This window comes from Myotis yumanensis, unplaced genomic scaffold (assembly GCF_028538775.1).
Source record: "Myotis yumanensis isolate MYYU_CA2020_CCGP unplaced genomic scaffold, mMyoYum1.0.hap1 SCAF_3, whole genome shotgun sequence".
In the NCBI taxonomy this organism is placed as follows: domain Eukaryota; kingdom Metazoa; phylum Chordata; class Mammalia; order Chiroptera; family Vespertilionidae; genus Myotis; species Myotis yumanensis.
Window position 1 is genome coordinate 157846379 of NW_027223754.1, and position 21073 is coordinate 157867451.

The 21073-nt window shown below is 55.5% G+C and overlaps 2 protein-coding genes across 11 annotated transcripts; one reads left to right on the forward strand and one right to left on the reverse strand.

The window, feature by feature from the left end:
- The first annotated feature begins 486 nt into the window (after nt 1-486).
- ARHGAP9 (Rho GTPase activating protein 9) lies at nt 487-9503 on the forward strand. 10 transcript variants are annotated; one of them, XM_070409886.1, is made up of 19 exons: nt 1575-1639; nt 2306-2431; nt 2715-3048; nt 3339-3562; nt 4470-4694; nt 4901-5014; nt 5200-5304; nt 5505-5566; nt 5716-5809; nt 5953-6048; nt 6195-6293; nt 6535-6676; nt 6759-6866; nt 7166-7264; nt 7441-7518; nt 7667-7720; nt 8061-8195; nt 8531-8636; nt 9236-9503. In XM_070409886.1, exons 3-19 carry the CDS (start codon nt 2733-2735, stop codon nt 9405-9407), a joined length of 2229 nt encoding a protein of 742 aa, XP_070265987.1. In that variant the 5' UTR covers nt 1575-1639; nt 2306-2431; nt 2715-2732; the 3' UTR covers nt 9408-9503. The 10 variants fall into 10 exon arrangements, with proteins under 10 accessions (XP_070265988.1, XP_070265993.1, XP_070265987.1 ...); XM_070409887.1 differs by lacking the exon at nt 1575-1639 and adding an exon at nt 487-682 and having other exon boundaries at nt 2306-3048; XM_070409892.1 differs by lacking the exons at nt 1575-1639; nt 2715-3048 and adding an exon at nt 592-682 and having other exon boundaries at nt 3451-3562.
- A 188-nt stretch (nt 9504-9691) lies between these two features.
- Nucleotides 9692-20622, reverse strand: GLI1 (GLI family zinc finger 1). The gene is made up of 11 exons (XM_070409879.1): nt 20584-20622; nt 17025-17117; nt 16543-16738; nt 16143-16287; nt 14974-15063; nt 14749-14886; nt 14275-14424; nt 13525-13689; nt 12793-13023; nt 12022-12289; nt 9692-11597 (listed from the first exon to the last, which is right to left on the reverse strand). The coding sequence occupies exons 2-11, from the start codon at nt 17077-17079 to the stop codon at nt 9853-9855; spliced, it is 3183 nt and encodes a 1060-aa protein (XP_070265980.1). The 5' UTR covers nt 17080-17117; nt 20584-20622; the 3' UTR covers nt 9692-9852.
- Nucleotides 20623-21073: the final 451 nt, after the last annotated feature.

The window sequence follows — 21073 nt, forward strand, 5'->3', positions numbered from 1 at the left end:
TTCCACTCTGTCTAAAAATAAATGGGAAAAATATCCTCGGGTGAGGATTAACAAAAACAATAAAAAATTTAAAAATAATGAAATGCTTTTTAAAAAAAGAAAGTAGGTAGATTGGAAAGGCTTAGTAATCAATTAAATGTGATTGGTGAGGAAATAAGAGAAATTAAGGTTGGCTGTCAGGTTTCTGGCATGGGCAATTGGGTACACCCTCTATGTGCCTCAACAGATGACAGTATTTCCCCTAGTGAATATCACACTGTATTTTAATTGTTATGAGAAGGTAGGGACCATATTTACCATCTTAATTGACAATACCCAGCACACAGTTCCTGTCTGGCAAACATGCTAATAAGCATTCTATAAATACTCACTACATTTAAATTTAACTGAATAGGGGTACTGGAAGAGAAACGAGTTCGTTTAGAACATACTGTGTTTGTGGTACCCGTGAAATACCCAAGTGGGGTTTTTCAGTGGACAGTGGATTAGACTGGAGCTTCAGATAAAGATCTGGAATGAAGATATGGTACTCAGCAGCACATGGAGCTCATTTGAGCTAGAGAGATTAAGACTACCTGGGGTACACAAAGTGCAAAGGGCACCGGATCTCAGACTACTGGGGTTTAAGGAAGAAGCAAAGGAAAGTCCTCCCTTATGCAACAGAGAAGCAAGTGCTGGAAAGGTAAGGAGGACACCTACAGTGTTTCTAGGAGAAAAAAGTAAATTTGTTGGCAGCTGCTGAGATGTCAACAGCATAAGGACTGCAAAGTGTCCATGCAAACTCAGGGGTGACCCTAGTGAAGAGTGACCTTAGAAAGGGGAAGGTGTCAGGAGAGGAAATCAAGATTTTGTGTGTAGGCAGCGCTTTCAAGAAGTCTGATTTTAAAAAGGAAGGGGGCCTAGCTGGTTTGGCTCAGTGGATAGAGCATTGGCCTGTGGACTGAAGAGTCCCCAGTTTGATTCTGGTCCAGAGACACATGCCTGGGTTTCGGGCTCAATCCCCAGTGGGGGGTGTGCAGGAGGCAGCCAATCAATGGTTCTCTCTCATCACTGGTGTTTCTCTCTCTTCCTCTCCCTCTTTGAAATAAATACAAATATATATATATATATATATAAATATTTATATATATATATTTATATATGTATATATATATATATATTTATATATATATATGAAGAAGTACAGCGGCAACCAGAGAGCACAGTCAAGGGAGGTTTATTTAAAGATGGGGAATACTTGGCTACATTTAAAAGCTGATGAGGGTCTGGCCGGCGTGGCTCAGTGGTTGATCATCAACCTGTGAACCAGGAGTTCACTGATTGTGGGCTTGAACCCCAGTGTGAGGCCTGGGAGAGGCAGGAAGAACTGCAGTCACTATTTTGGGAGTGGGAAGGAAGAGTTAAAGGGTGGGATTCTGCACATTTTGAAAGTGGAGCAAACTAAGGAGGAATGTCACCCAGCACTCGGTACTGGTAACGCAGCCCTCAGATCACACGTCAGAGGAGGAGAGCTGTCTGTCTGATGTCACCAAGGGGGAGGTACCTCACCTCCACCCCACCTCTCCACAGCCAGACAAAAAGCCTCGCAGAAAGCTTCACCTTGTGCAGTGGAGAAACAGAAAGGGAAAGAGGAGGTCAGGTAAGGAGGAAGCACAGGTGTGGGTTCTGAAGCTCTGGCAATGGACAGGGGAGGTCAGTTTCCACCTTCCAGGGAAAAGCTGACATCAGTCTCCCATTCACCCCAACATACTGTCATAGCATCCTGTGCTAGCTGTCCATAGACCCCGATTCCCTTGTTAATTAATAAATGTGTTGTGTGGTTAGTGGAGATCTGTTTTTAAGCTCTAAGAGGGCAAGGGCTGTGTTTATCTCCTTCCTGAATCTGACCTCCAGTGCCTAACATTGTTCCTTTCACACAGGAGGTGCTCAGCCAATCCTTGCTAAGAGTATGAATGAATGAGCCCACACACTAAAGTAGGGCCCCACCCAAGAGGCTTAAGTACGGAGGCTTCCCAGCTCCCCAAAACATGTCCTGGATTGGGAGGATGGTGGCGTTTTCACCACTATGTCTAACTGAACCCCTCTGCATTTCTCCCACTCACTTTCTTGTTCTCTCCAAATTGGTCTTCCTGGCTCTCTGTTTCTCTGTTTCTGTGTCTCTCTGACTCCACAGAGGAAGCATGCAGCTTTAGGTCTGAGGTGATCAGTAATGGAAACATTGGTGCCTGTGTACATTTAATAAAGGGTCACAAACTTTTTTATTTTTGTCATTAACTGCTTTCTCTTTGTCTGTGTTCTGTCTCAGACCTGATTCTTTTTTTCTCATCTTCCCGTGTCCAACTCAAGAGTCCCACCACCGTCCAGAACCAACTTCTTTTGCCCCTGGATCTTCTGATGGGCCCCAGAAGGTACTTGGAGGAAAATCACTGAGGTAGGCCATGTCTGATTTCCTGCCTTGCTGGCCTCACAGCCCTGCTGACCACATCCTCTGTCACCTTACTTATATACTTCCTCACCAGTCACATCACTCCGGAGTTCTCAGCCCCCAAAACCTGTCATTGACCCCCACTCAGGCCCTTTGCTTTACCCTCTTCTCTCACTCCAGGATTCCTGTGCTTGTTTTCCTCTGACTCTGCTCTTAGAACCATGTTGCTCTGCCTAGAAGTAGCCAGTTCTGGCCCTTTCTGGATATCCAACACCCCTTTTTCCCACAGGTGACAGGACTGGCCACAATGCTGTCGGGCCAGTGGTGGCCAAGTACTTGGGGGAACCTAGGCCTGGGGCCCAAAAACACTTCTCAGGGACCCCAGCTCTGTGCCCTATATGCCTTCACTTACACTGCGGCAGATGGCCGGCAGGTATCTATGGCTGAAGGGGACAGGTTCCTACTGATTCGAAAGACCAACTCTGACTGGTGGTTGGCAAGGCGCCTGGGAGCACCATCCACCTCACGACCCATCTTCGTACCAGCTGCCTACATGACAGAGGAGTCTATCTGTTCCCAGAGCCCAGCCACCATCGCCACCAGGCAATCCCGCTGGACTCATGGTGAGTAAACCCTTCCCATCACCTTCTTACCTCCCTGGCTTCTGGGAATTATTGGAAGGGTCCTCCTCCTCCAAGTTTCTGCTGATCCCCTTCTCTTGTTTTCCTGTGACCAGCCTACTCCTTATACCCACCAGGGTGCCCCCATGGCCTCTCTTCCTAGTCTCAAGTCTTCAGGATCTCATTTTATTTTTCAACAACAGCCTCTCCCTGCTCTTGTCTTCCCTGTGAACCCCCAGCCAAGATCAGGCCTCTGATCACCTGCCCCCTGCTCTCCCCATTTCTGTTTCCAGGGCCGGAGTTGTTTCCTGGCTCACTGGACGCGCTGCCCCCATCCCAGGCAACCGCAGGCAGAGCCCAGTCTACTTCGCAGCAGCCTCCTTCTCTTCCCCCCAAAATCTACAGAAGTGTCAGTGTTACCAATCTGAGGCCCACTCTCCTGAAGCCCTCCCAGGATGGACAAAGTGGAAGATCTCTCTCCCGGGAAGACTTGCTGACAGAGGCCAATGCCAATGTGGTGAGTCACAGCTCTCCATCTGAGCAGCTGCGATCAACAGATATTTATTGCTGAGCCCTGTTCTAGGCACAGTGGCTAACAGGACAGACTCAGCTTTCAAGGGTTCCCATGACTGACAACTGTCATAAACAAATATGTGTTGGTCCTAATAAGTGCTTCCGGGAAGATAAATATGGTGGAGAGGGCCTGACCTGGCCTAGGAAGGCATCTCTGAATAGATGATGTTTAGTTGAATCTGAATAAGGAGAAGTCAGAGACAGCCTGGATGCAAACGAGGAGATGAGAAAGAACTCTAGCTGAGGGACAGGACAGCAAGAAGCAAAGATCGGGAGGGTACATGGAACCTGGCAGATGATAGAGGGACTGAGAGAAAGCCAACCTCAGCGGTGCTTTCTCTCTCTTCCTCCTACTCCTGGCCCAAGGCAGGCTTTGTCCTGTGTCAGGTCTTGTCACCTCTAGAGATGGAACTCCTTTGCTCTTCCTGAAGACTCAGCCCCTCCCCTCTCGTAGTTACTAGTGGTTGAAAAGTGGCCCCTCCTTTCTCATACCCCCTCCTCTCAGTCTCCTTTTACTTGGGAGGATGTGAGCGTGGGGAGCTCCTCTCAACTCCCCCCCCCCCCCCCAAACACACACACGCCTGTTCCCCTTTCCTGCGGCCCTGGGCTGGGGGTGGGGTGGGGGAGGAGGGAAGTTGGCAACAGGAAGTGAGGAGAAGAGCATAGAAGACTGTGAGGGAGGGAGAAAAAGAAAAAAACAACAACAGCGGGGGACCAGGTTTCTCCCTCAGTACCTGGGTAACCCCAGCCAGGATCTGGTGGTGAGAAAATGGTGGGGGAGAGTGGGAGGTAGTTAGGTGGAGAGGCGTTTGGGGAGAATACCTACCCCTTTCTCCCCCCTTTCCTGGCAGGCTGGACCCCAGCTCCCCATGTCAGAGCCCCCTGTGTACTGTAACTTAGTGGACCTTCGCCGCTGTCTCCAGTCCCCACCCCCAAGCCCTGCGTGTGCCCCGCTGCAGAGGCTGGACGCCTGGGAGCAGCACCTGGACCCCAACTCCGGACGCTGCTTCTACAGAAACTCACTGACTGGCTGCAAGTCCTGGAAGCCTCCACGCCGCACCCGAACCCAAGAGACGGTGAGACCTTCCCTCCGGCTCATCTCTTTGTCCCTTCAATCCCCTCCTCTCCCCACTGTGTTCCAAAGTAGTGTGTTTGCTTCCTGGGGCTCGCAGAAGTCCAAGAGAATCAGAAAATTGTGAGAAGGGTGTTGAGAGCGGGTTGAGGGGGCATCTGGCCATAGCTTTACCTCCTCTTCCCGGCCCCCCCCCCCCCCCCCCCCCAGAACCCTGGCTCCATGGAGGGAACACAGACCCTGAATAGGGACAACGGTGTCCTGCAACCTCAGGCAAAGGGCTCAGACTCGGACACGGGGTCCCCAGAACTGCTCAACCCCCAGGTGAGACCCCTTCCTCCTCCAGTTTACCCGCAGGAAAAGCCATCTTTTCACCACTTTCTCTTTTATGCAAGACATTCTTCTTTCTCGCTCTCCGGCCACCCACACCCGCACTCCTCTTCCTCCGCAGCTAGGGCCCTCCAAGCTAGCGTTTGCTCCACCTGTTTTTCTCCAACCCCCCGCCCCAGGGTTCACCCTGCCTCCCCCGCCGCACCTCCCAGCTCAACCCCCCAGACCAGCCTGCAGCCCGGCAGCCCCTGCGGTCTCTGCCGCAGGTCCTGGACGACCCTCACGTAAGTTTCCCCTTTTCGCGTGCATGCAAGATCCTCCCAGCCCCACCCCGCAATTCCCGCTCCTCCGAAACGTCTTCCTCTTTCTGACTGTTCTCTGGGTAGCCTCCCTCACCCAGCCTCCCTCGAGACTCGAAGCCGAGGTTCTGCGAGGGGCTCTGGGTGACTTACTGGTACCCCCCCCCCCCCCCACCATGTCCCAGGAGGTGGAAAAGTCGGGCCAGCTCAACGTGACTAAGATTGCTCAGGGGGGACGCAAGCTCAGGTGAGGAGAGCGGGGACCACGCAGGGGCGCGGCTGTCGGACTCCGCGCGTGGGGTGGAGCAGCGCGTTGGGTGGAGCAGCGCGGGGAGAGCGCCCTCCCCTCTGATTCCAAATGGCCTCTGCGCGGCTCCTGCCCCTCTGCCCCCGCAGGAAGAACTGGTGCCCATCGTGGGTGGTGTTAGCGGGGAACAGCCTGATGTTCTACCGGGAGCCCCCCCGGGCGGCACCCTCCTCTGCAGTCTGGGTGAGTGAGGGCGGGCAGGGGCGGGGAGGGAGGGAAAGGCGTTAGGAAGCGGCGCCACCTGCCACGTCCAGGCGGTCCCCCCGGGGAGAGGGAGACAGGGAGGGAGACTGCACCGCGACCTCAGTTTCTCCCCTGATTCCCAGGGACCAGCGGGCAGCCGACCCGAGAGCAGCGTGGACCTACGCGGGGCGGCCCTGGCCCACGGCCGACACTTGTCCAGCCGCCGCAACGTCCTGCACGTGAGTGCCCCTCGAGCGCCCTCAAAGCCTCCTCTGACCCGAGGGTGCGCCCCCAGTTTCCCGCGTGAGGCTCCCTCTGGGCCTCCCCGCTCTGTACGCTCCCCCCGACCCACGCCTTTCCCCCTTTCTCCCCGCCGGCGCCCCAGATCCGCACGGTCCCGGGCCACGAATTCCTGCTGCAGTCAGACCTCGAGGCCGAGCTGCGAGCGTGGCACCACGCGCTGCGGGCGGTCATCGAGCGCCTGGTGAGAGGGGCAGGACGGGCGGGGCCGAGGCAGTGGGGGAGGACCCGTAGGGCGTGGGGGTAATGGGGGGCGGGATGGTCTCAGTGCAGAGCCCTGGGGTGGGGCTGGGACGTGGGACCCCAGCAGCCAATTAGGGTCTCCTTGCTCCGAGCTGCGGGTGCAGATTTCTCTCCTCTCTTCCAATCTCCTACTCGGCCCACCTCACCCGCCTGGATGGCCCACCTCACCCGCCTGGATCCAGGATCGGGAGAACCCAGTGGAGCTGCGCCTGTCAGGCTCGGGACCGGCGGAGCTGGGGGAGCTGAGCGCCGGGGAGGACGAGGAAGAGGAGTCGGAGCCGGTGCCCAAGCCACTGCTTCGTTTCGGCGTCCGCCGGAGCTCCAGTGAGAGGCCGGCCTGGGGGGCTATTTCCAGGTTCCTCCTCCCGCCAGCTGTGCTCACACTCCGGTTCCCGGCCTCCCACAGGTCGCTGCCCGGATGGAACTGAGCAGAACCGCGTGCGAAACAAACTGAAGCGGCTCATCGCTAAGAGACCGCCCTTGCAAAGCCTGCAGGAGCGGGGTCTGCTCCGAGGTGAGGGGGGCTGGCCCAGCGGGTGCCTTTCTCCTTCGTGCCTCCAGGAGTGTCTTTATGTTCCTGATCTGGGCATCAGCCCATTTCATGGATGAGAAAACTTCAGAGAGGCTCCGAGTAGAATTTCTCTTCGGAGACGGTTGCTTTTCCCACTCCTGCTGACTTTTGGGAGGTGGGTGTACCTGCTTGTATAGGCCTAAAACAGGCCGCCAGGAGGGCCAGCCCAGCTTTGGAGTGAAGGCCTGTGCCGAGCAGAGCTTCCCTGGGTGGCACTGCCACCTCATCCTGTGTCTCCCCAGACCAGGTGTTCGGCTGCCAGTTGGAATCCCTGTGCCAGCGGGAAGGAGACACTGTGCCCAGCTTTGTGCGGCGCTGCGTTGCTGCTGTAGATAAGAGAGGTGATTTTCCCAGAGACCCCAGGTCTACCCTTCCAGCAGGCCAAGGCCTGGGATTCCCCACCTCCCTCACTCTTCCTTTTAACCTTTTCCCTTCCACCCTTGGTTCCCTCACCAGACCTCATCACACACATTAGAGCAGGAATCCTTATCTCCTTTTTCCTTGCCTCATCTCCTAGGTCTAGATGTGGATGGCATTTACCGGGTGAGCGGGAACTTGGCAGTGGTCCAGAAACTTCGCTTCCTGGTAGACAGAGGTGAGAAGGCCTGTGGGCAAGTGGTGGTACTAAGAACTTCGTGTCTCAGAACCACAGGCGGTTCCGAGGGAGCGAGCTGGCAGGCAGGGAGGTCTTCCGGCTGGAACTGCACGTCTTAGCTCTTTATCTCTTCTCATACATGTTGCAGAGCGGGCGGTCACCTCCGATGGGAGGTACGTGTTCCCAGAGCAACCAGGACAAGGTACTTATATGAAAGGCCCCTTAGACCCTTAAAAATCCCCCACATCCTCCTTTCTCCTATGATTCCCCATGTCCTGCTCCTGGGAGGGTTGTCCCCATCCCTACCTCTGCTATCCTGCCCTACTGTAGACACCCCAGGCCAAGCATGTCAAACTCAAAGGCTAAGACGGGCCAAGTAAATGAGACATGCGGCACGGGCAGAGAGTTTGACTTGCTTGCCCTAGGCTTTCCTATGTCTGCCTCAGCTGGATCTTCTCCCAAACTCCTGATCTCTCAGTCTCTGGGTCCCTCTGGCCCTTCATGAGCTCTGAACCCTTCTATATACCTCCTTCTTCTTCCAGAAGGCCAGTTAGATTTCGACAGTGCCGAGTGGGATGACATTCACGTGGTCACTGGAGCCCTGAAGCTTTTTCTCAGGGAGCTGCCCCAGCCTCTGGTACCCCCACTGCTGCTGCCCCATTTTCGTGCTGCTCTTGGTAAGGGATGGGAGCTTTGGGCAATACCAAAAGTAGAATTTCCCTTACTCTCATCTGTCTTATCCTGAATACAGAGATGGAAAGTAACTTTCAACACATGTGCCAACCCCAGTTGTTGTTGGTTTGTTTTGTGTGTGTGTGTGTGTGTGTGTGTGTGTTTAGAGTGCTGAGTTGAGAAGATTTCTAAGGCTGCAGTTGGGCTCAGAGAAAAAGGAAGCTGCTATGCATAAATGATGTCTTCCGTGGGCCTGGGAAAGAGTAGTAAGTTACCCACCCTGCACTAGCACCTTCCCTAAGTTCACCCCCGTGCCCTTCCCATGACTCTTTCTCTATAGAGCTCTCGGAATCAGAACAGCGCCTCTCTCGAATAAGAGAATTAATAGCCTCAATGCCGAAGCCCAACCATGACACTCTGTACCACCTCCTGGAGCATTTATGCAGGTCGGGAAAACCGAACATCTTGTTCCCTCAGGGAGAGGGTGGGGTGGGGCATGCCGCAGGGACTTTGTTCGAATGGGGTGAAGGTAGGGAAACACCCAAGTTTAGAGCAGATGGATGAGACAGGCAACTTTTGTGCAGGGGTCATATTATGAGGGTTAGAACCTTTGGTCAGCATCAAATGGGGGAAATGGGGACCAAGATAAGCACAGTGATGCTGTGTGAGAAGGAAGGGAAATCTAACCTCTCCCTTCCCGCTGCTCCTTGCTTCCCATTGGAACAGTGGTGATGGCTTATTTGGCTGAGCTGGGCCTAGGCAGTGACTTCTGAGAGAGGATAGCCAGTAGAGGGCTCTAGGGGCAGTCTCTGACGCTGGGAAAGGGTGGTTGTATCCTGGCTTGTATCTTCAAGTTGTATCTTGAAGGTTTCCCCACTGGTCCTATCTCATCCCCCTTGAGGCTCTCTCTCCTTGGTTTCCTTTGGCCACTACATGGAGGGATCCCAGAGTGAACTCTTCCCTGCTCAAATCTTTGAAGGGTTAGGTTTCTTTGAAGTGGCAAAGCTGACTCCTTATACCCCCTTCTCTTGGCCTTTGCCCACAGGGTGATAGCACACTCAGACAAGAACCGCATGACCCCCCACAATCTGGGAATTGTGTTTGGACCAACCTTGTTTCGGCCGGAGCAGGAGATATCTGACCCAGCAGCCCATGCTTTCTACCCTGGGCAGCTAGTCCAGTTGATGCTCACAGACTTCACCAGCCTCTTCTCCTGACGGGGGCACGGAAGAAGAGAAAATGTGTTTCCGGTGGTACCCTTTGGTGTTGTGGTATGTTCTGAGGACATCCCTTTAAATCCTGTGTCTCCCAGATGACTGTCTCCATCTTTGTGAGTCTGACCTAGGGGGTTGGGATGTGGTGAGATAGCTTCTCTAAAGAGGAAAATGGGAATTAACCCCTGCTTCTCTTCTTGGTCACTGTCATCACCCCTCCGCAAGATAATAGCACATAAAGCAGGGCTTTTTCTGATGCAGTTCCTTTATTAAGAAACAGTGTCATTATCAAATTCCTCCCCCAAATATATACAGATTTTATACAGCCCCTAACCCCTACTCTTATCCCTGGGGCATCCCAGGGGGCTATGGCTCCTTCTCCTGACTTCTCTGCGGGGATGGACACCCCTTAGGAAATGTGGATCTGTGATGGGTTGGATTCCACACTTTAGGCACTAGAATTGAGGAATTGTGTCTCACCAGGCAGGGACCCCAGTAAGACACTCATGCTGCCCACAGCCATGTTGGGGGCTCCTGAGGGAGGTGCAGTGTGTTCAGAGCTGCCCCCCTGCTCATGGGAAGGGGGAGGACTCAGCCCCTGAGCCTCATCCAGAATAGCCACAAAGTCCAGCTGAGTGTTGTCAAGATCAAGAGAGTCCAGGGGGTTACACACCTGTCCTTCAGGAGGAGGATATAAAGCAGGGCCCCCTCCCAACCTGCCCACCTCAGGGTGCCCACAGCTGGGGTTGGTGCCCCCTGCCTTTAGGGGCCCATAGCAAGTGGGCAATGGGGGCAGAAGTCGGGGTGGTGCTGCTGCTCTATGGGAAGCTTTAGTTCCCCCCACTGCAAAGTTTTCATGGCATGGAGAAGGGGTAGAATAGGAGCCTGACTTGTGATTGGGCAAGTTAGGAGGAAAGCCAGGTCCATATGTGGCCATGGGGGCCTTGGCAGGGCTTGGGCTAACCTGGGACCCTCCCAGAAACTTGGGGCTCTGGTAGAGAGGTTCCTGGACTGGGGGATCTCCCCTGCCCCCACCCTCCCACAGCAGCTCCTGTTGAGACTGAACATAATTACACACAAGCTGAGCCTTGAGCTGTCCTGTGGAATGAGTGGGATGATCAAAATCCAGGCCAGGCCTGGATTCTGAAGGAAGATAATCAGGGGGTGGCTGGGGATAGGGGCCTGATGGCGGATATTGGGGAGGGGGAGGCTGGGGGTAGTGGGAGAACAGAGGCTGTGGGCATGGAGGCCCCTCACTGGGGTGGACATTGAGGCAGGGTGCCGGTCCTGTGGAGTCAGAACCCATTGGACACCCCTGTTCCGGCTTGACTTGCACATGTCCGTAATGTTCAAGACGAGGACACTGGCTGTAGGCTCCAGCTGGAGGCTTGGTGCCTGGGTACAGCCCAGAGTGGGCAGGGAACTCACCCCATGTTTCTGGGGTGGGGTCAGGATAGGAGACCTGCTGGGGACAGGGATTGTGGTTGTAGTTGGTGGGTGGACCAGGTCCAAGAGGCAGGGAGCCTGGACCTCTAGCTCCATAAGGCTCAGCGGCTGTTCCCTCAGGTCCCCTGTAACCCAGAGGATCAGCAGGTGGGAAGTCCACATAGGGGTTCAGGCCACTGTCCATCATGGAGGTCCCAACCTCTGGCTCCTCCTGTAGCCCTCTGGTATCCACAGCGACATTCTCAGTGATGCTGGGGGGCTGTGGTGAGTAGACAGAGGTTGGGAGTTGGGGATCAAAGTTCCGTCCTCCCCCTGCCACGGTAGGGTATGTGTGAACACAACCCAAGCTCTTGAACCGCTGGACCCTGGCTGGGGCCGGGTGGTCAGCAGCCCGGGCTGGGTCACTGGCCCTCCGGGTGACCCCTGCATTGGGGTTGTATCCAGGATACTCAGCTCGGCTTCTCCAGGGAGGCCCAGGGAGACCTCCCATCCGATCTAGGCTGGATGCTGCAGTGGGTGGGGTACCACCTCCTCTGGCTGAAGCATATCTTGTCCGGAACAGGTAGTGCTGGGCAGGGGTGAGGCCAGGCAGAGAGGATGCCCCGTTCTCTGGCGGGGAGCCAGGGGGAAAAGGAGAGGCCAGGGAGGAGCGGCGGCTGACAGTGTAGGCTGAGCTGACGCTGCTGGAGCTGCTGCTGCGGCGGTCAAGAGAAACTGGGGGGCCAAGACGGCGGGACACAGGGGTGCCTGCAAGTAATAGGGAGAAAAGGCAGGGTGGTCAGGAAGCCCCCTGAATCTCACCTGCCTGCCCCATGGGACAGCCTTGTGCTGGAATCCCGGGGAAAGGCTCCTTAACTCTAACCACTCAGCTCTGTCTCCCTTTTCTCCCATGCCCCTTCTAGAATCTTCTGTGTCACCAGGGGTTCCAGGCTGCTGTAAACAGTTGTACAGTTTGTACCTGGTACACTGCACAGTTCTAGGGGACAGCGTTCACCTCCCAGACTGTATATCACAGCAATTTCTGATGGAAGGAAAGTGTCTTAAGCAAGGGGGGCCTTGTTCTAGGGTACAAAGCTTCTATACTGAAGCTCTGAAGGGTGAAGGCCTCCCTCCAACCTCAAGGAAGGTCCAGATCTCAGCCCGGCAACCACCCACTCCACCCAGGTCTCACCAGTGTGGGTCAAGCTGGGCAGTTTGAGGCCCCGGGGCCCTATCGGCCGGAGTTGATGTAGCTGGTCCAGCCTGAGGTTCTCAAGGCGGCGAAGAGTGGACAGACCGGTGCCAGCAATGCAAGGCCCCTCATCCAAGCTGGACAGGTCCTCAGTGCTGCCCCCTGTGTTTCCAGTCATTTCCACACCACTGTCCGTGTTCGCCGCGCTGCCTGCTGGGGAGTGGTCACTGCTGCAGGACGACTGGGCCCCAGGACTTGGCTGTGGCTTCTGTGGGGAAGATGAGGGCTGAGGGTGGCACCCTTCCCCCTTTCCCTGAAGTTGGGGAGTGGCTACAAGCCTGTGTCCCAGTGGCTGCTTGAGTTGAGGGGAGGCTTACAGGTGTAGAGAGGGCTGAGCAGGGGAGGGACGGGGCAAAGTAGGAGCGATGTGGATGAGCAGAGCCGAGGCTGAAGCACAGATTGCTTGGGCTCAAATTTGTCCTCTTAGTTCTATGACCTTGGGAAATTTCTCTATGCCTGAATTTCCTCATCTGAAATGGGGAAAATAAGTTCCTTTCTCGTGAAGTTGTGAGGTGTATGAAATTATATAGGTAAAGGGCTTGGAATAATTACACGAAAATCCCTAGGTTTGAGCTAGTCCAAGGAGCCACACAGGGACAACTAGAGGACTGGCCAAGGAAGAGTGAGAGGATGGGATGGGCGAGCTGGGAAGATGTCAGCAAGGCGGTGTGGAGGGGGGTATGGAGGCGGAGGCCTGTCCGGGCGTCTCACCATGGCACCCTCTGGCACAGTCAGTCTACTCTCCTCCCTGACGGGGCCGCCATCCCGCTCCCTCTTGGGCTCCACTGTGGAAAGGGATGGTGCCCGAGGCAGGGGGCCGTCCCCTCGGTGCCGCTTGGTCACGTGGGCATCAGGGCCGTGCACCGTCTTAACATGTTTCCGGAGCGAGCTGGGATCCGTGTAGCGTTTGGTGCAGCCAGGGAGCTTACACACATATGGCTTCTGTTGAGTGGAAAATGAAGACAGCAGACAAAGGTGTGAAAGTGGAAGAATGCAGAAGGAATGCAAAAAATTGGTGGCATCAAGTGAGGACGAGGGGCAAGAAGTTACGCACAGCACTCAAGGAAGGACGGAGAGTGGGGCCCATGGAGCAAAAAAATGAGAGGATGGGGCACAGATCAGGAAAACTGACAGCCCGGGCCTGGGAAAGGTGAAGGGTGAATCCAGGTCTGTGAAGCCTCATAAACTCAGGGATTAAGGGATCAGGGGTCTCCTTTAGTTAGGATGGGTCTTTTTCAAATTCCCCCTTTGGCTGGTTAGAAGTGGGGGGTAGGGTAGTAAGAGGAAATTCTTGGTTTCAGAAAGGCCCTCTCCAGGTGAATTATACAGGTGGGGAGAACTCACCTCTCTGGAGTGGGTGCTGGGCTAAGGAATTTCTTACGGGGGAATCTCCCCGATAGGTGGCTTCTCAGGTGGGGAGGGTCTCTTGGGTGGGGCACTCACCTCGTTGGAGTGGGTCCGATTCTGGTGCTTGGCTCGGTCACTGGCATTGCTGAAGGCTTTGCTGCAGCCCTCGTGCTCACACATGTATGGCTTCTCACCCGTGTGCGACCGCAGGTGTGTCTTCAGATTTTCGAGGCGTGAGTATGACTTCCGGCACCCCTCAAACTGGGGGATAGAAGGGTCAAAGGATAGCGCTCAGACAGAAGGACATGGGATTAGAGGAGCCCTGAAACTCAAATGGGACATACGTCAGAGACTATAATTTAAGATGGGAGAGCACTGGGGCTCAGGAGAATCCCCATCATGAGAGGAAGAGGGCAGACAAAAGCTGGGGCAGCAAGTAGCTGGAGGCACTCTGCCTGCAGGGACATGGAGCTGAGGCCAGAGCATCTCCTGGTCAAGCTGGGCAAGTCTCCCTGCACGGGGATCTTGCACTGTTTTGGGGTGGGGTGATCTGGGAGTGTCTTCTGTCCTCCATGAAGGGTTTCCAGTTAGGCAGAGTGGAAGGCACATTGCCTAGGGCCCACAGTGCTTTCAAAGGTCCCACAGAATTGTTTTAATTTCTTTGAGAAGCAAGGGGAAATTAGCTTTTAAATCCAAGAAAGTGTTCCAATATATAATATCAGTATGTTTATCGTCATACCAACAGTCATGAAACACACATTTTTAATATCTGTTTACGGAGGAAGGGGCCTGTGTGGGCAGCCCCAATTTAAGGAGGACCCTGAGCCTGGGGAGAGGGAGCCTCACCGTGCACTTGTGTGGCTTCTCGCCCGTGTGTCTGCGCATGTGGACCACCAGCATGTACTGGGCTTTGAAGGGCCTCAGCTCCCTGGAGCAGCCCCCCCAGTGGCACACGAACTCCTTCCGCTCCCCATGGATGTGCTCGCTGTTGATGTGCTGAGGGAGGAGGTACAGAGGCTCTCTGAGGTTCCCCTATGCCTAGAGACCCAGACCTCCTTCCCTTGACCTTCCCGCCACACCATATTCCTCTACGGCTCCACTTCACGGGGAAGATGGTGCAGGAAGGACATGATAGCCCACATCTCAGTTCTTCCAAGTTTGTAAAAGAAGCGACATCTTCTGAGTTTATGCCTGCTCAGAAGGGCACTCAACCTCCGACCTCAGGATCCTCTGACCTCCTGCCCTCAGCCTGATTCCAGTGTCCCACCCAGAATGTGCTACAGGTTCCAGCCAGCATTCCTGTTACCCCCTGGGGCTCACGTGCACCAGCTGCTCCTGGGAGTCAAATTCCTGGCTGCAGCCTTCCCAGCGGCAGTCAGTCTCGTACACAGATTCAGGCTCTGGCTTCTCCTCTCGCTCCATGTCTTCCCGCCCATCCAGCATCCCCAACAGGGGATCCTAAGGCAGGAGAGGCAATCCTAGGGTCACTTGGATGACAGCTTTGTTTCGCTCAGGTCCCGGAAGTAAAGCCTCCCCCACCCTTACCTGTGTGCCTGTGGAGTTGGGACTGGACATGTCACCTTCCAAGGGCTCCTCTGGACACTTGCTGACCAGCATGTCCAACTCAGACTTCAGCTTCACCAAGGGGAAAAGTGAGGGTGATGAAGGTAGAGGTGGGCTGAAGGAAGAGGGAGCCCAGCCCCGAGTGCCCCCACCCAAACAGCTGGAACCCCTGAATTTGATAGAGACTTCCTCCTCAGATTGCACTGGTGAACAGGATGGGCTAAAGGCAGTATCTCCTAGTACAGGGGTGGGCAACCCCTGGCACTCGTGCCAAACACGGCACGCCAGTAACTTTTGCTGGCACGTGAAACCCTCTCTTATAATCTTCCATTTACAATTGTGAATCTTTGTTCTCAGTGATGAATTTTGCTAAGTCTTGTAATAGGAGTAGTAGCTCGTGCATATCTCTGAAGGTCACGAAATATAAACCTGATGTAAAATCTCTGTCATCAGTGATGCAGCAGCAAAAGTCCCACTGATAATATCAAATGGAGTCAAAGTTTTCTGTCGGACTATCAGTGTACATGTATACATTAAAAAATAAATGTATTTTTCATCATCATATACTGTGTTTTTGTCCCTCGGATGAATTTTTATGATTTCTTCAAGGTTCTTCACATACGTACACCTTAAGAGATATCAAGTAGGCGTGACATGTTCTCAAAAAATTAGGGTTGGCACGCAGAAGAATTTTGAGTCAGAGATTTTGCTGGTTTTGGCACGCACTCACAAAAAGGTTGCCCACCCCTGTCCTAGTATCTCCTTTGGAAGAGTCTGATTCAACCCCAAGAGTGAACTCCAGCACCTATATTCCTTTATTTTTCTGGTACTGAAACTTTAGTATCCCCTGTCCTTCTTTTATGTTCCCCTATTCAGCGGTTCTCAACCTGTGGGTTGCGACCCCTTTGGTGGTCGAATGACCCTTTCACAGGGGTCGCCTAAGACCATCCTGCATATCAGATATTTACATTACGATTCATAACAGTAGCAACATTACAGTTGTGAAATAGCAACGAAAATAATTTTATAGTTGGGTCACAACATGAGGAACTGTATTTAAAAGGCCAGAAGGTTGAGAACCACTGCCCTATATAGTCCTTTCCCCACCCCCTTGAGCTGAGGCAAATAGGTAATAATATGAGGGCTCTCACCTGGCAAGTTGGCAGGGGTCCCCGGGACTGAGGATGTGGCATCATCGCCCCCTGGGTGGGGTCGTGGGGACCGCAGGGCTGGACCCCGAAGGATGGTGAGGTCCCTTTTTGGTGATTCATCTGGGGTGGGAATCCCAGCGATGGGCTGAGGAGGAGGGGGGGAGTGGTTACTTAGGACTATCACCTCAGAAAGTGTCAGGAGTTCTGGGGCTATGCGAGGGGGCCTGGAAGACAGTATGGGAGGTGGCTGAGGCAGTCCTGGGGAGGAACTGAGGAGGGCTCCAATGCCTTAGACATTATAAGGATTCAAATAGGGTCAGGCAGTTTGGAGGGCTTGAGGCTTTTGATAGGGCTTGTTTGGGAGGGTCTTTTGGGGCCTCTTAGCCCGAAGCTGTCGCACCTCATAGTGCTGATAGAGAGGTGACCATAGGAGCCCCCCGGAGAGGCACAGTGTGAGTTGATGAAGGCCACGAGGGAGCTGGGTGAGGTTCGGATAACTGTCTGCAGGTCCAGGCTGGCATCTGACAGAGGTGAGATGGAGAGTGCCCGCTTCTTGGTCAATTTGACTGCACTCCGGGGAGGAGGAAAGAGTGGGGCTGGCCAGGAAACAAGGGAGACAGATACGATAAAGTGGCATGCCTTTCCATGCACCCAACCCATGCGTCCTAACTCACACACACACACACACACACACACACACACACAAACACGTGACTCTGCCTTGCCCTATTGACCCCATCTGTGACCTCTTATACATGCTCTGATCCCTCAAGCCCATCTCCAAGCACTTTCTTTTCCAAGCTAGATCCCCTGCCCTCCCACGGTTTCCCTCGAGACAAGTCCCCGAGGGGCAGAAAGGAGAGATGTTGCCTGAGGCCTCACCCTCGGTGCAGCTGTTGGTCTCTCTGGCTGGCCCATAACTGTGGGGGCCAGACATGAGGTTGGCCTGGTGGCAGAAGGGCAGACCAGACAGTCCTAGAAAAGAGAGACAAGTAGAATGGCGGACACACAAGGCTTCACCTTGAAACCCCAAGCAAGGCCTGGCCCCATATTCCAAGCCCACATTACATAGGGCCTCAAATCTTTTTATAGATGGGAAACTGTCAAGGGGTAGGAGACAGAAGAGGGATCCCTGGGACTGGTAGGAAATCTGCCAGTCCTCAAGGCCCAGCGATGGGTATATGCACTGACCTTCTGTCCCCATGCTGGGCGGCCCCTGGCTGGGGAGGGGCCTGAGACAGCAGGGCTCGCCATAGCTACTGACTGGCGGTGGGGTCATCGAGTTGAACATGGTGTCTCAGAGGAGGGTGTGGGAACACTGCAGAAGGGGAAGGGAGATCTGCAAGTTATGTCGGTGGGAGGAAAACAGGGAAGGTCCGATAACTAACTCTAACCTGGGCAGAGCTTCCCCTGTGCTCCCAGCCCCCTCCAGGACATCTGCCACAGGAAATCAGGTTGAAATGAGCATCACTCAGGTCAGGAGAGGAGTCCCAAAGAGGCAGGGGCAGTCTTGGCGGTTTTTGTGGGAACTGGGTGGCAGCTTTGCTGGGTGGTCTGTGTGTGGAGGGGAGAGTGTTGTGGACTAATTGTGCCTATGAGAGCTTCAAGTGATTTTAATACCATGGAACCTTTATTACTTCTTGCTCTGACCATGGGCCAGCTTTGGGGAGCGGGCTGAGACTCATGCAGAGCGTCTGGCTTCAGCACTGGGCTGGCGGGTTAGCCTGAGCCTTTCCCTTCCCTTCATTTGTTACTGGTCAGGGACAGCCCGCCTCAATCTCTCCAGCGTCCAGCAGAGGGAGCCCTCGCCACAGCCCAGACAGAGGCTGGCTGGGCCCGGAGGAAGCACGGACGATCTGCCCTTTTCTCTCTAGTCTGGAGCAAAACACTGTAGAACGGGATAAGTTTTCTGAAGGGAGCCTCCCGGGCCCGCTGCTTACAAAAGGATGGAAGTTGGTGTTGTTCTGGGGTGGTTTGAATCTGGGCACCCACCTAAGGCTTTTGATCTGTTTGGGGGAAGAGGTAAGGGACTGTGAGGGAAGTCTTTGGGAGAATAATAAAAAACAAACAAAGTCATTATCCTTTAGGAGTAGTGAGGGAGGAAAGGGTGCCGCTGTCCGCTTTTCTCCTCAAACTCCAGTTTTTACTCCACCCCGTGTTTTCCGATCTCCCGGGACTGAGGGTGGGGTGGGGCGGGGTAGGGTGGAGAACGAACGGGAGCGGGCCGGCCGGCGCGGTGGGTGATCCCGGGATGCTGGGATTTAGGGTGAGGGCGGGGTAAGTTGGGGAGCGGAACCCGGACCCCATGACCCAGTCCGAGCTCCGCAGCCTGGACTGTACTCTTCCAAAGTCCTCCTTTCCTAGCGGAGATCTGGATCCCGAATCCAAGACCTCCCAACTCGACCTTGGCACGAGGGAGGGGGGGCACAGCTGGCTGGCAGCTGGATCGGGGGACACTTCTCCCGCCTCCTTCTATGACTCATCCAGGGGAAGAAGGCGGGGGCTCGCAAACGACCCCCCAACACTAAAGAGACGCCCCCCGAACATGCCTACTAGGTCATCTTTCTGCCCCACTGCCCAGCCGCAGGGGTGCAGCCGCGATGGAAATGGGGCGACATCCCTCCTCGCCCACGCGTGCCAGGGCCCACCCACGACTCCCCTTCACATTAGTGAAAGGAAAATTTTGCCAACGTTTCCAGCTTCAGTTAAGTTTTTCTGGGGTGTGGATGAGAGCACAGGATGGGGCAGGAAGCTGGCTCTAGGGTTCTCCACCTGGAGCCCTGAATCATCTTGTGTGTCTCCCTATTTTCCAGAGTCCCTCTCGCACCCCCGCTCCCCAACTCCCAGGAGCCGGCCCCTCCCCCTTCTCCCGGTCCCGCCTTCTCCGCCCCCGTGCCTCCTCGGCCCACCCAAGTCGCCGCCGCAGGCTCTGGCTGCAGACGGCTCCGCTTCCCCCGCCCGCCCGGGAGCCCAGTCGAGCGAGCCGCAGTGAAGGGGGGAGTGTTGAGAGGCGGGACACATTTTTCCCTCCTCCCCTCCGCGCATCCAGAAAGCTGGCAGAGGCGCCCGGTGTGTGTGGGGGCCGCTGTTGGAGAGTGGGGGTCCCAGTGGCAAGGTGGAAAAGAAGGAATCCAGAAAGTACAGGGAGAGAAAGTGGGTAAATAAAAAGATGTGTGTGTGTGGGCAGAAGAGCCAGCAGGACACTTAGGTTCCTGGGTATCCCAGCTGGCTTCCCAAGGGTTAACTCCAACAGACCCCCGGGAACCCCCAGAGTGACGTAAAGGGCGGGGTCTGAGCCGCCTGGCGGGGATGCCGGGGAGATAATGGGGGAGGGGGTCTGGACCCCGCCCCCCTAGGGAAAACCACTCGAACTCCGGCCCTTACAACTCCCCCAGGAAATCGCCCCGCCTTCCTCCTCTACCCGACAGTAAAGATCTATCCTAGGAAGACCCCAGTTCCCCAGCCCCCTAAGATCTCCATTTCTCGGTCTCTATGGGATCCCCTTTCCCTAATCCTGTCCCCAAAGCTAGCTGCACAGGGCGGATTGTTTCGGGGTCACGGGGCCTGAAAGAGGCTTCAGAGCGGCGAGCGAGGGCAGGCAGGGTGGTCTGAGCCAGAGGAGGGGCCTGGTCCAGCTCCCGTTTGGGAGGGGGACCCGCAGGGAAGCACCGGCAGGCAGGGGCTAGCGGTCCCGCCCAGTCCCAGTAGGGGTCTCCCTGCCGCTGGCCCCAGCTGTCCCGGTGGTCCCGAGGTCAGAGGGTCAAGACAAGGGCTCCGGGGCTCCTCCTTAGCACCCTGCCCACCACCCTTGGGACGCGGGGGTCCAAAGTCCTTGGGGGGCCTTTCTAGGGCCTAAACTAGACACTGGTCCCTCCAGCCCCCTTCCTTGTCCAGAAGACACTCCTTTTCCAAAAACACATGCACCAGCAAGCACATCTGTCACAAGACAGGTCAGGGGTTCTAGCCCAGCCGCCCTCCCCGCCCCACCGTGGTTTTGTCACCTCACACACAGCCATCCCCACCCCACCTAGGGTTCTCTCCTTAGCTGTCCCCTCCTTTCAGAAACACTGACGTCTTCCAGCCGCGCTCAGACGCACCTGGAGTTCCCTCTCTACCTTGCAGACCTCCAGCCTCTTCATCCCAACCTCATGAAAGCGAGATGTTTCTAATGTATGGGAGAGGCAGAGACAGACAAAGAGAGACACAGTTGCCTGAGACAGACGCACAGACTGTCAGAAGAAAAAAAGAAACAGGAAAGGGGAGATACAAATGAAAAAAATTCTCCAAAAGTTCTACCGTCTCACCCCAGGCTCTCCCGCCCCAGTTTTGCCGCTGTGCCCCCGTCCTCTTGGCTGGGCAGAGTCCCTCACAAGCAGAGCATCCCCTCCGGCCCCCTCCCCCACCTCTCCCAGGTGGTCCCCCGCCTGCCCCCCCTTCTCACCTCTGTCTGGGCGCTGGGCTCGGGATGCGCGGTCCAGGGCTGGAGTCTGGGCTGGGGGGTGCGGTGGGAAGGGGGGGCGGACGGGGCCACTGCAGCGCAGCCTCAGTGCCACCCCCACCCCCCCCTAACCTGGCCCCCAGCCCTCCCGCCGGCCCAGCCCGCCGGGCCGCGAGCCGGGACCACCCGCGAGAAGCGCAAACTTTTTTTTTCCCTAATGCAAAAACTTTTTCTCGCTCCAGCCGCTGGCGCGCCGCCGCTCTTCCCGCTTGCCCTTCACCTCCCTCCTATTTCCCTCCCTCTTGCCGTTCTGTAGGATGAGGCGGGGTAGCTGGAAGCAAGAGAGGGGGTGCCGGGCTTATTGCACCCCCAGGACCCCCAGGATCCTCCCCCTCCCTTGAGGGACCCTATGCTACCCCCCCCCCCCCCCCGCCGAACACGCTGCTGGTGGTGGGCAGTAAATCCCGGCATGGATCCTTGGATCGGCTGTCCA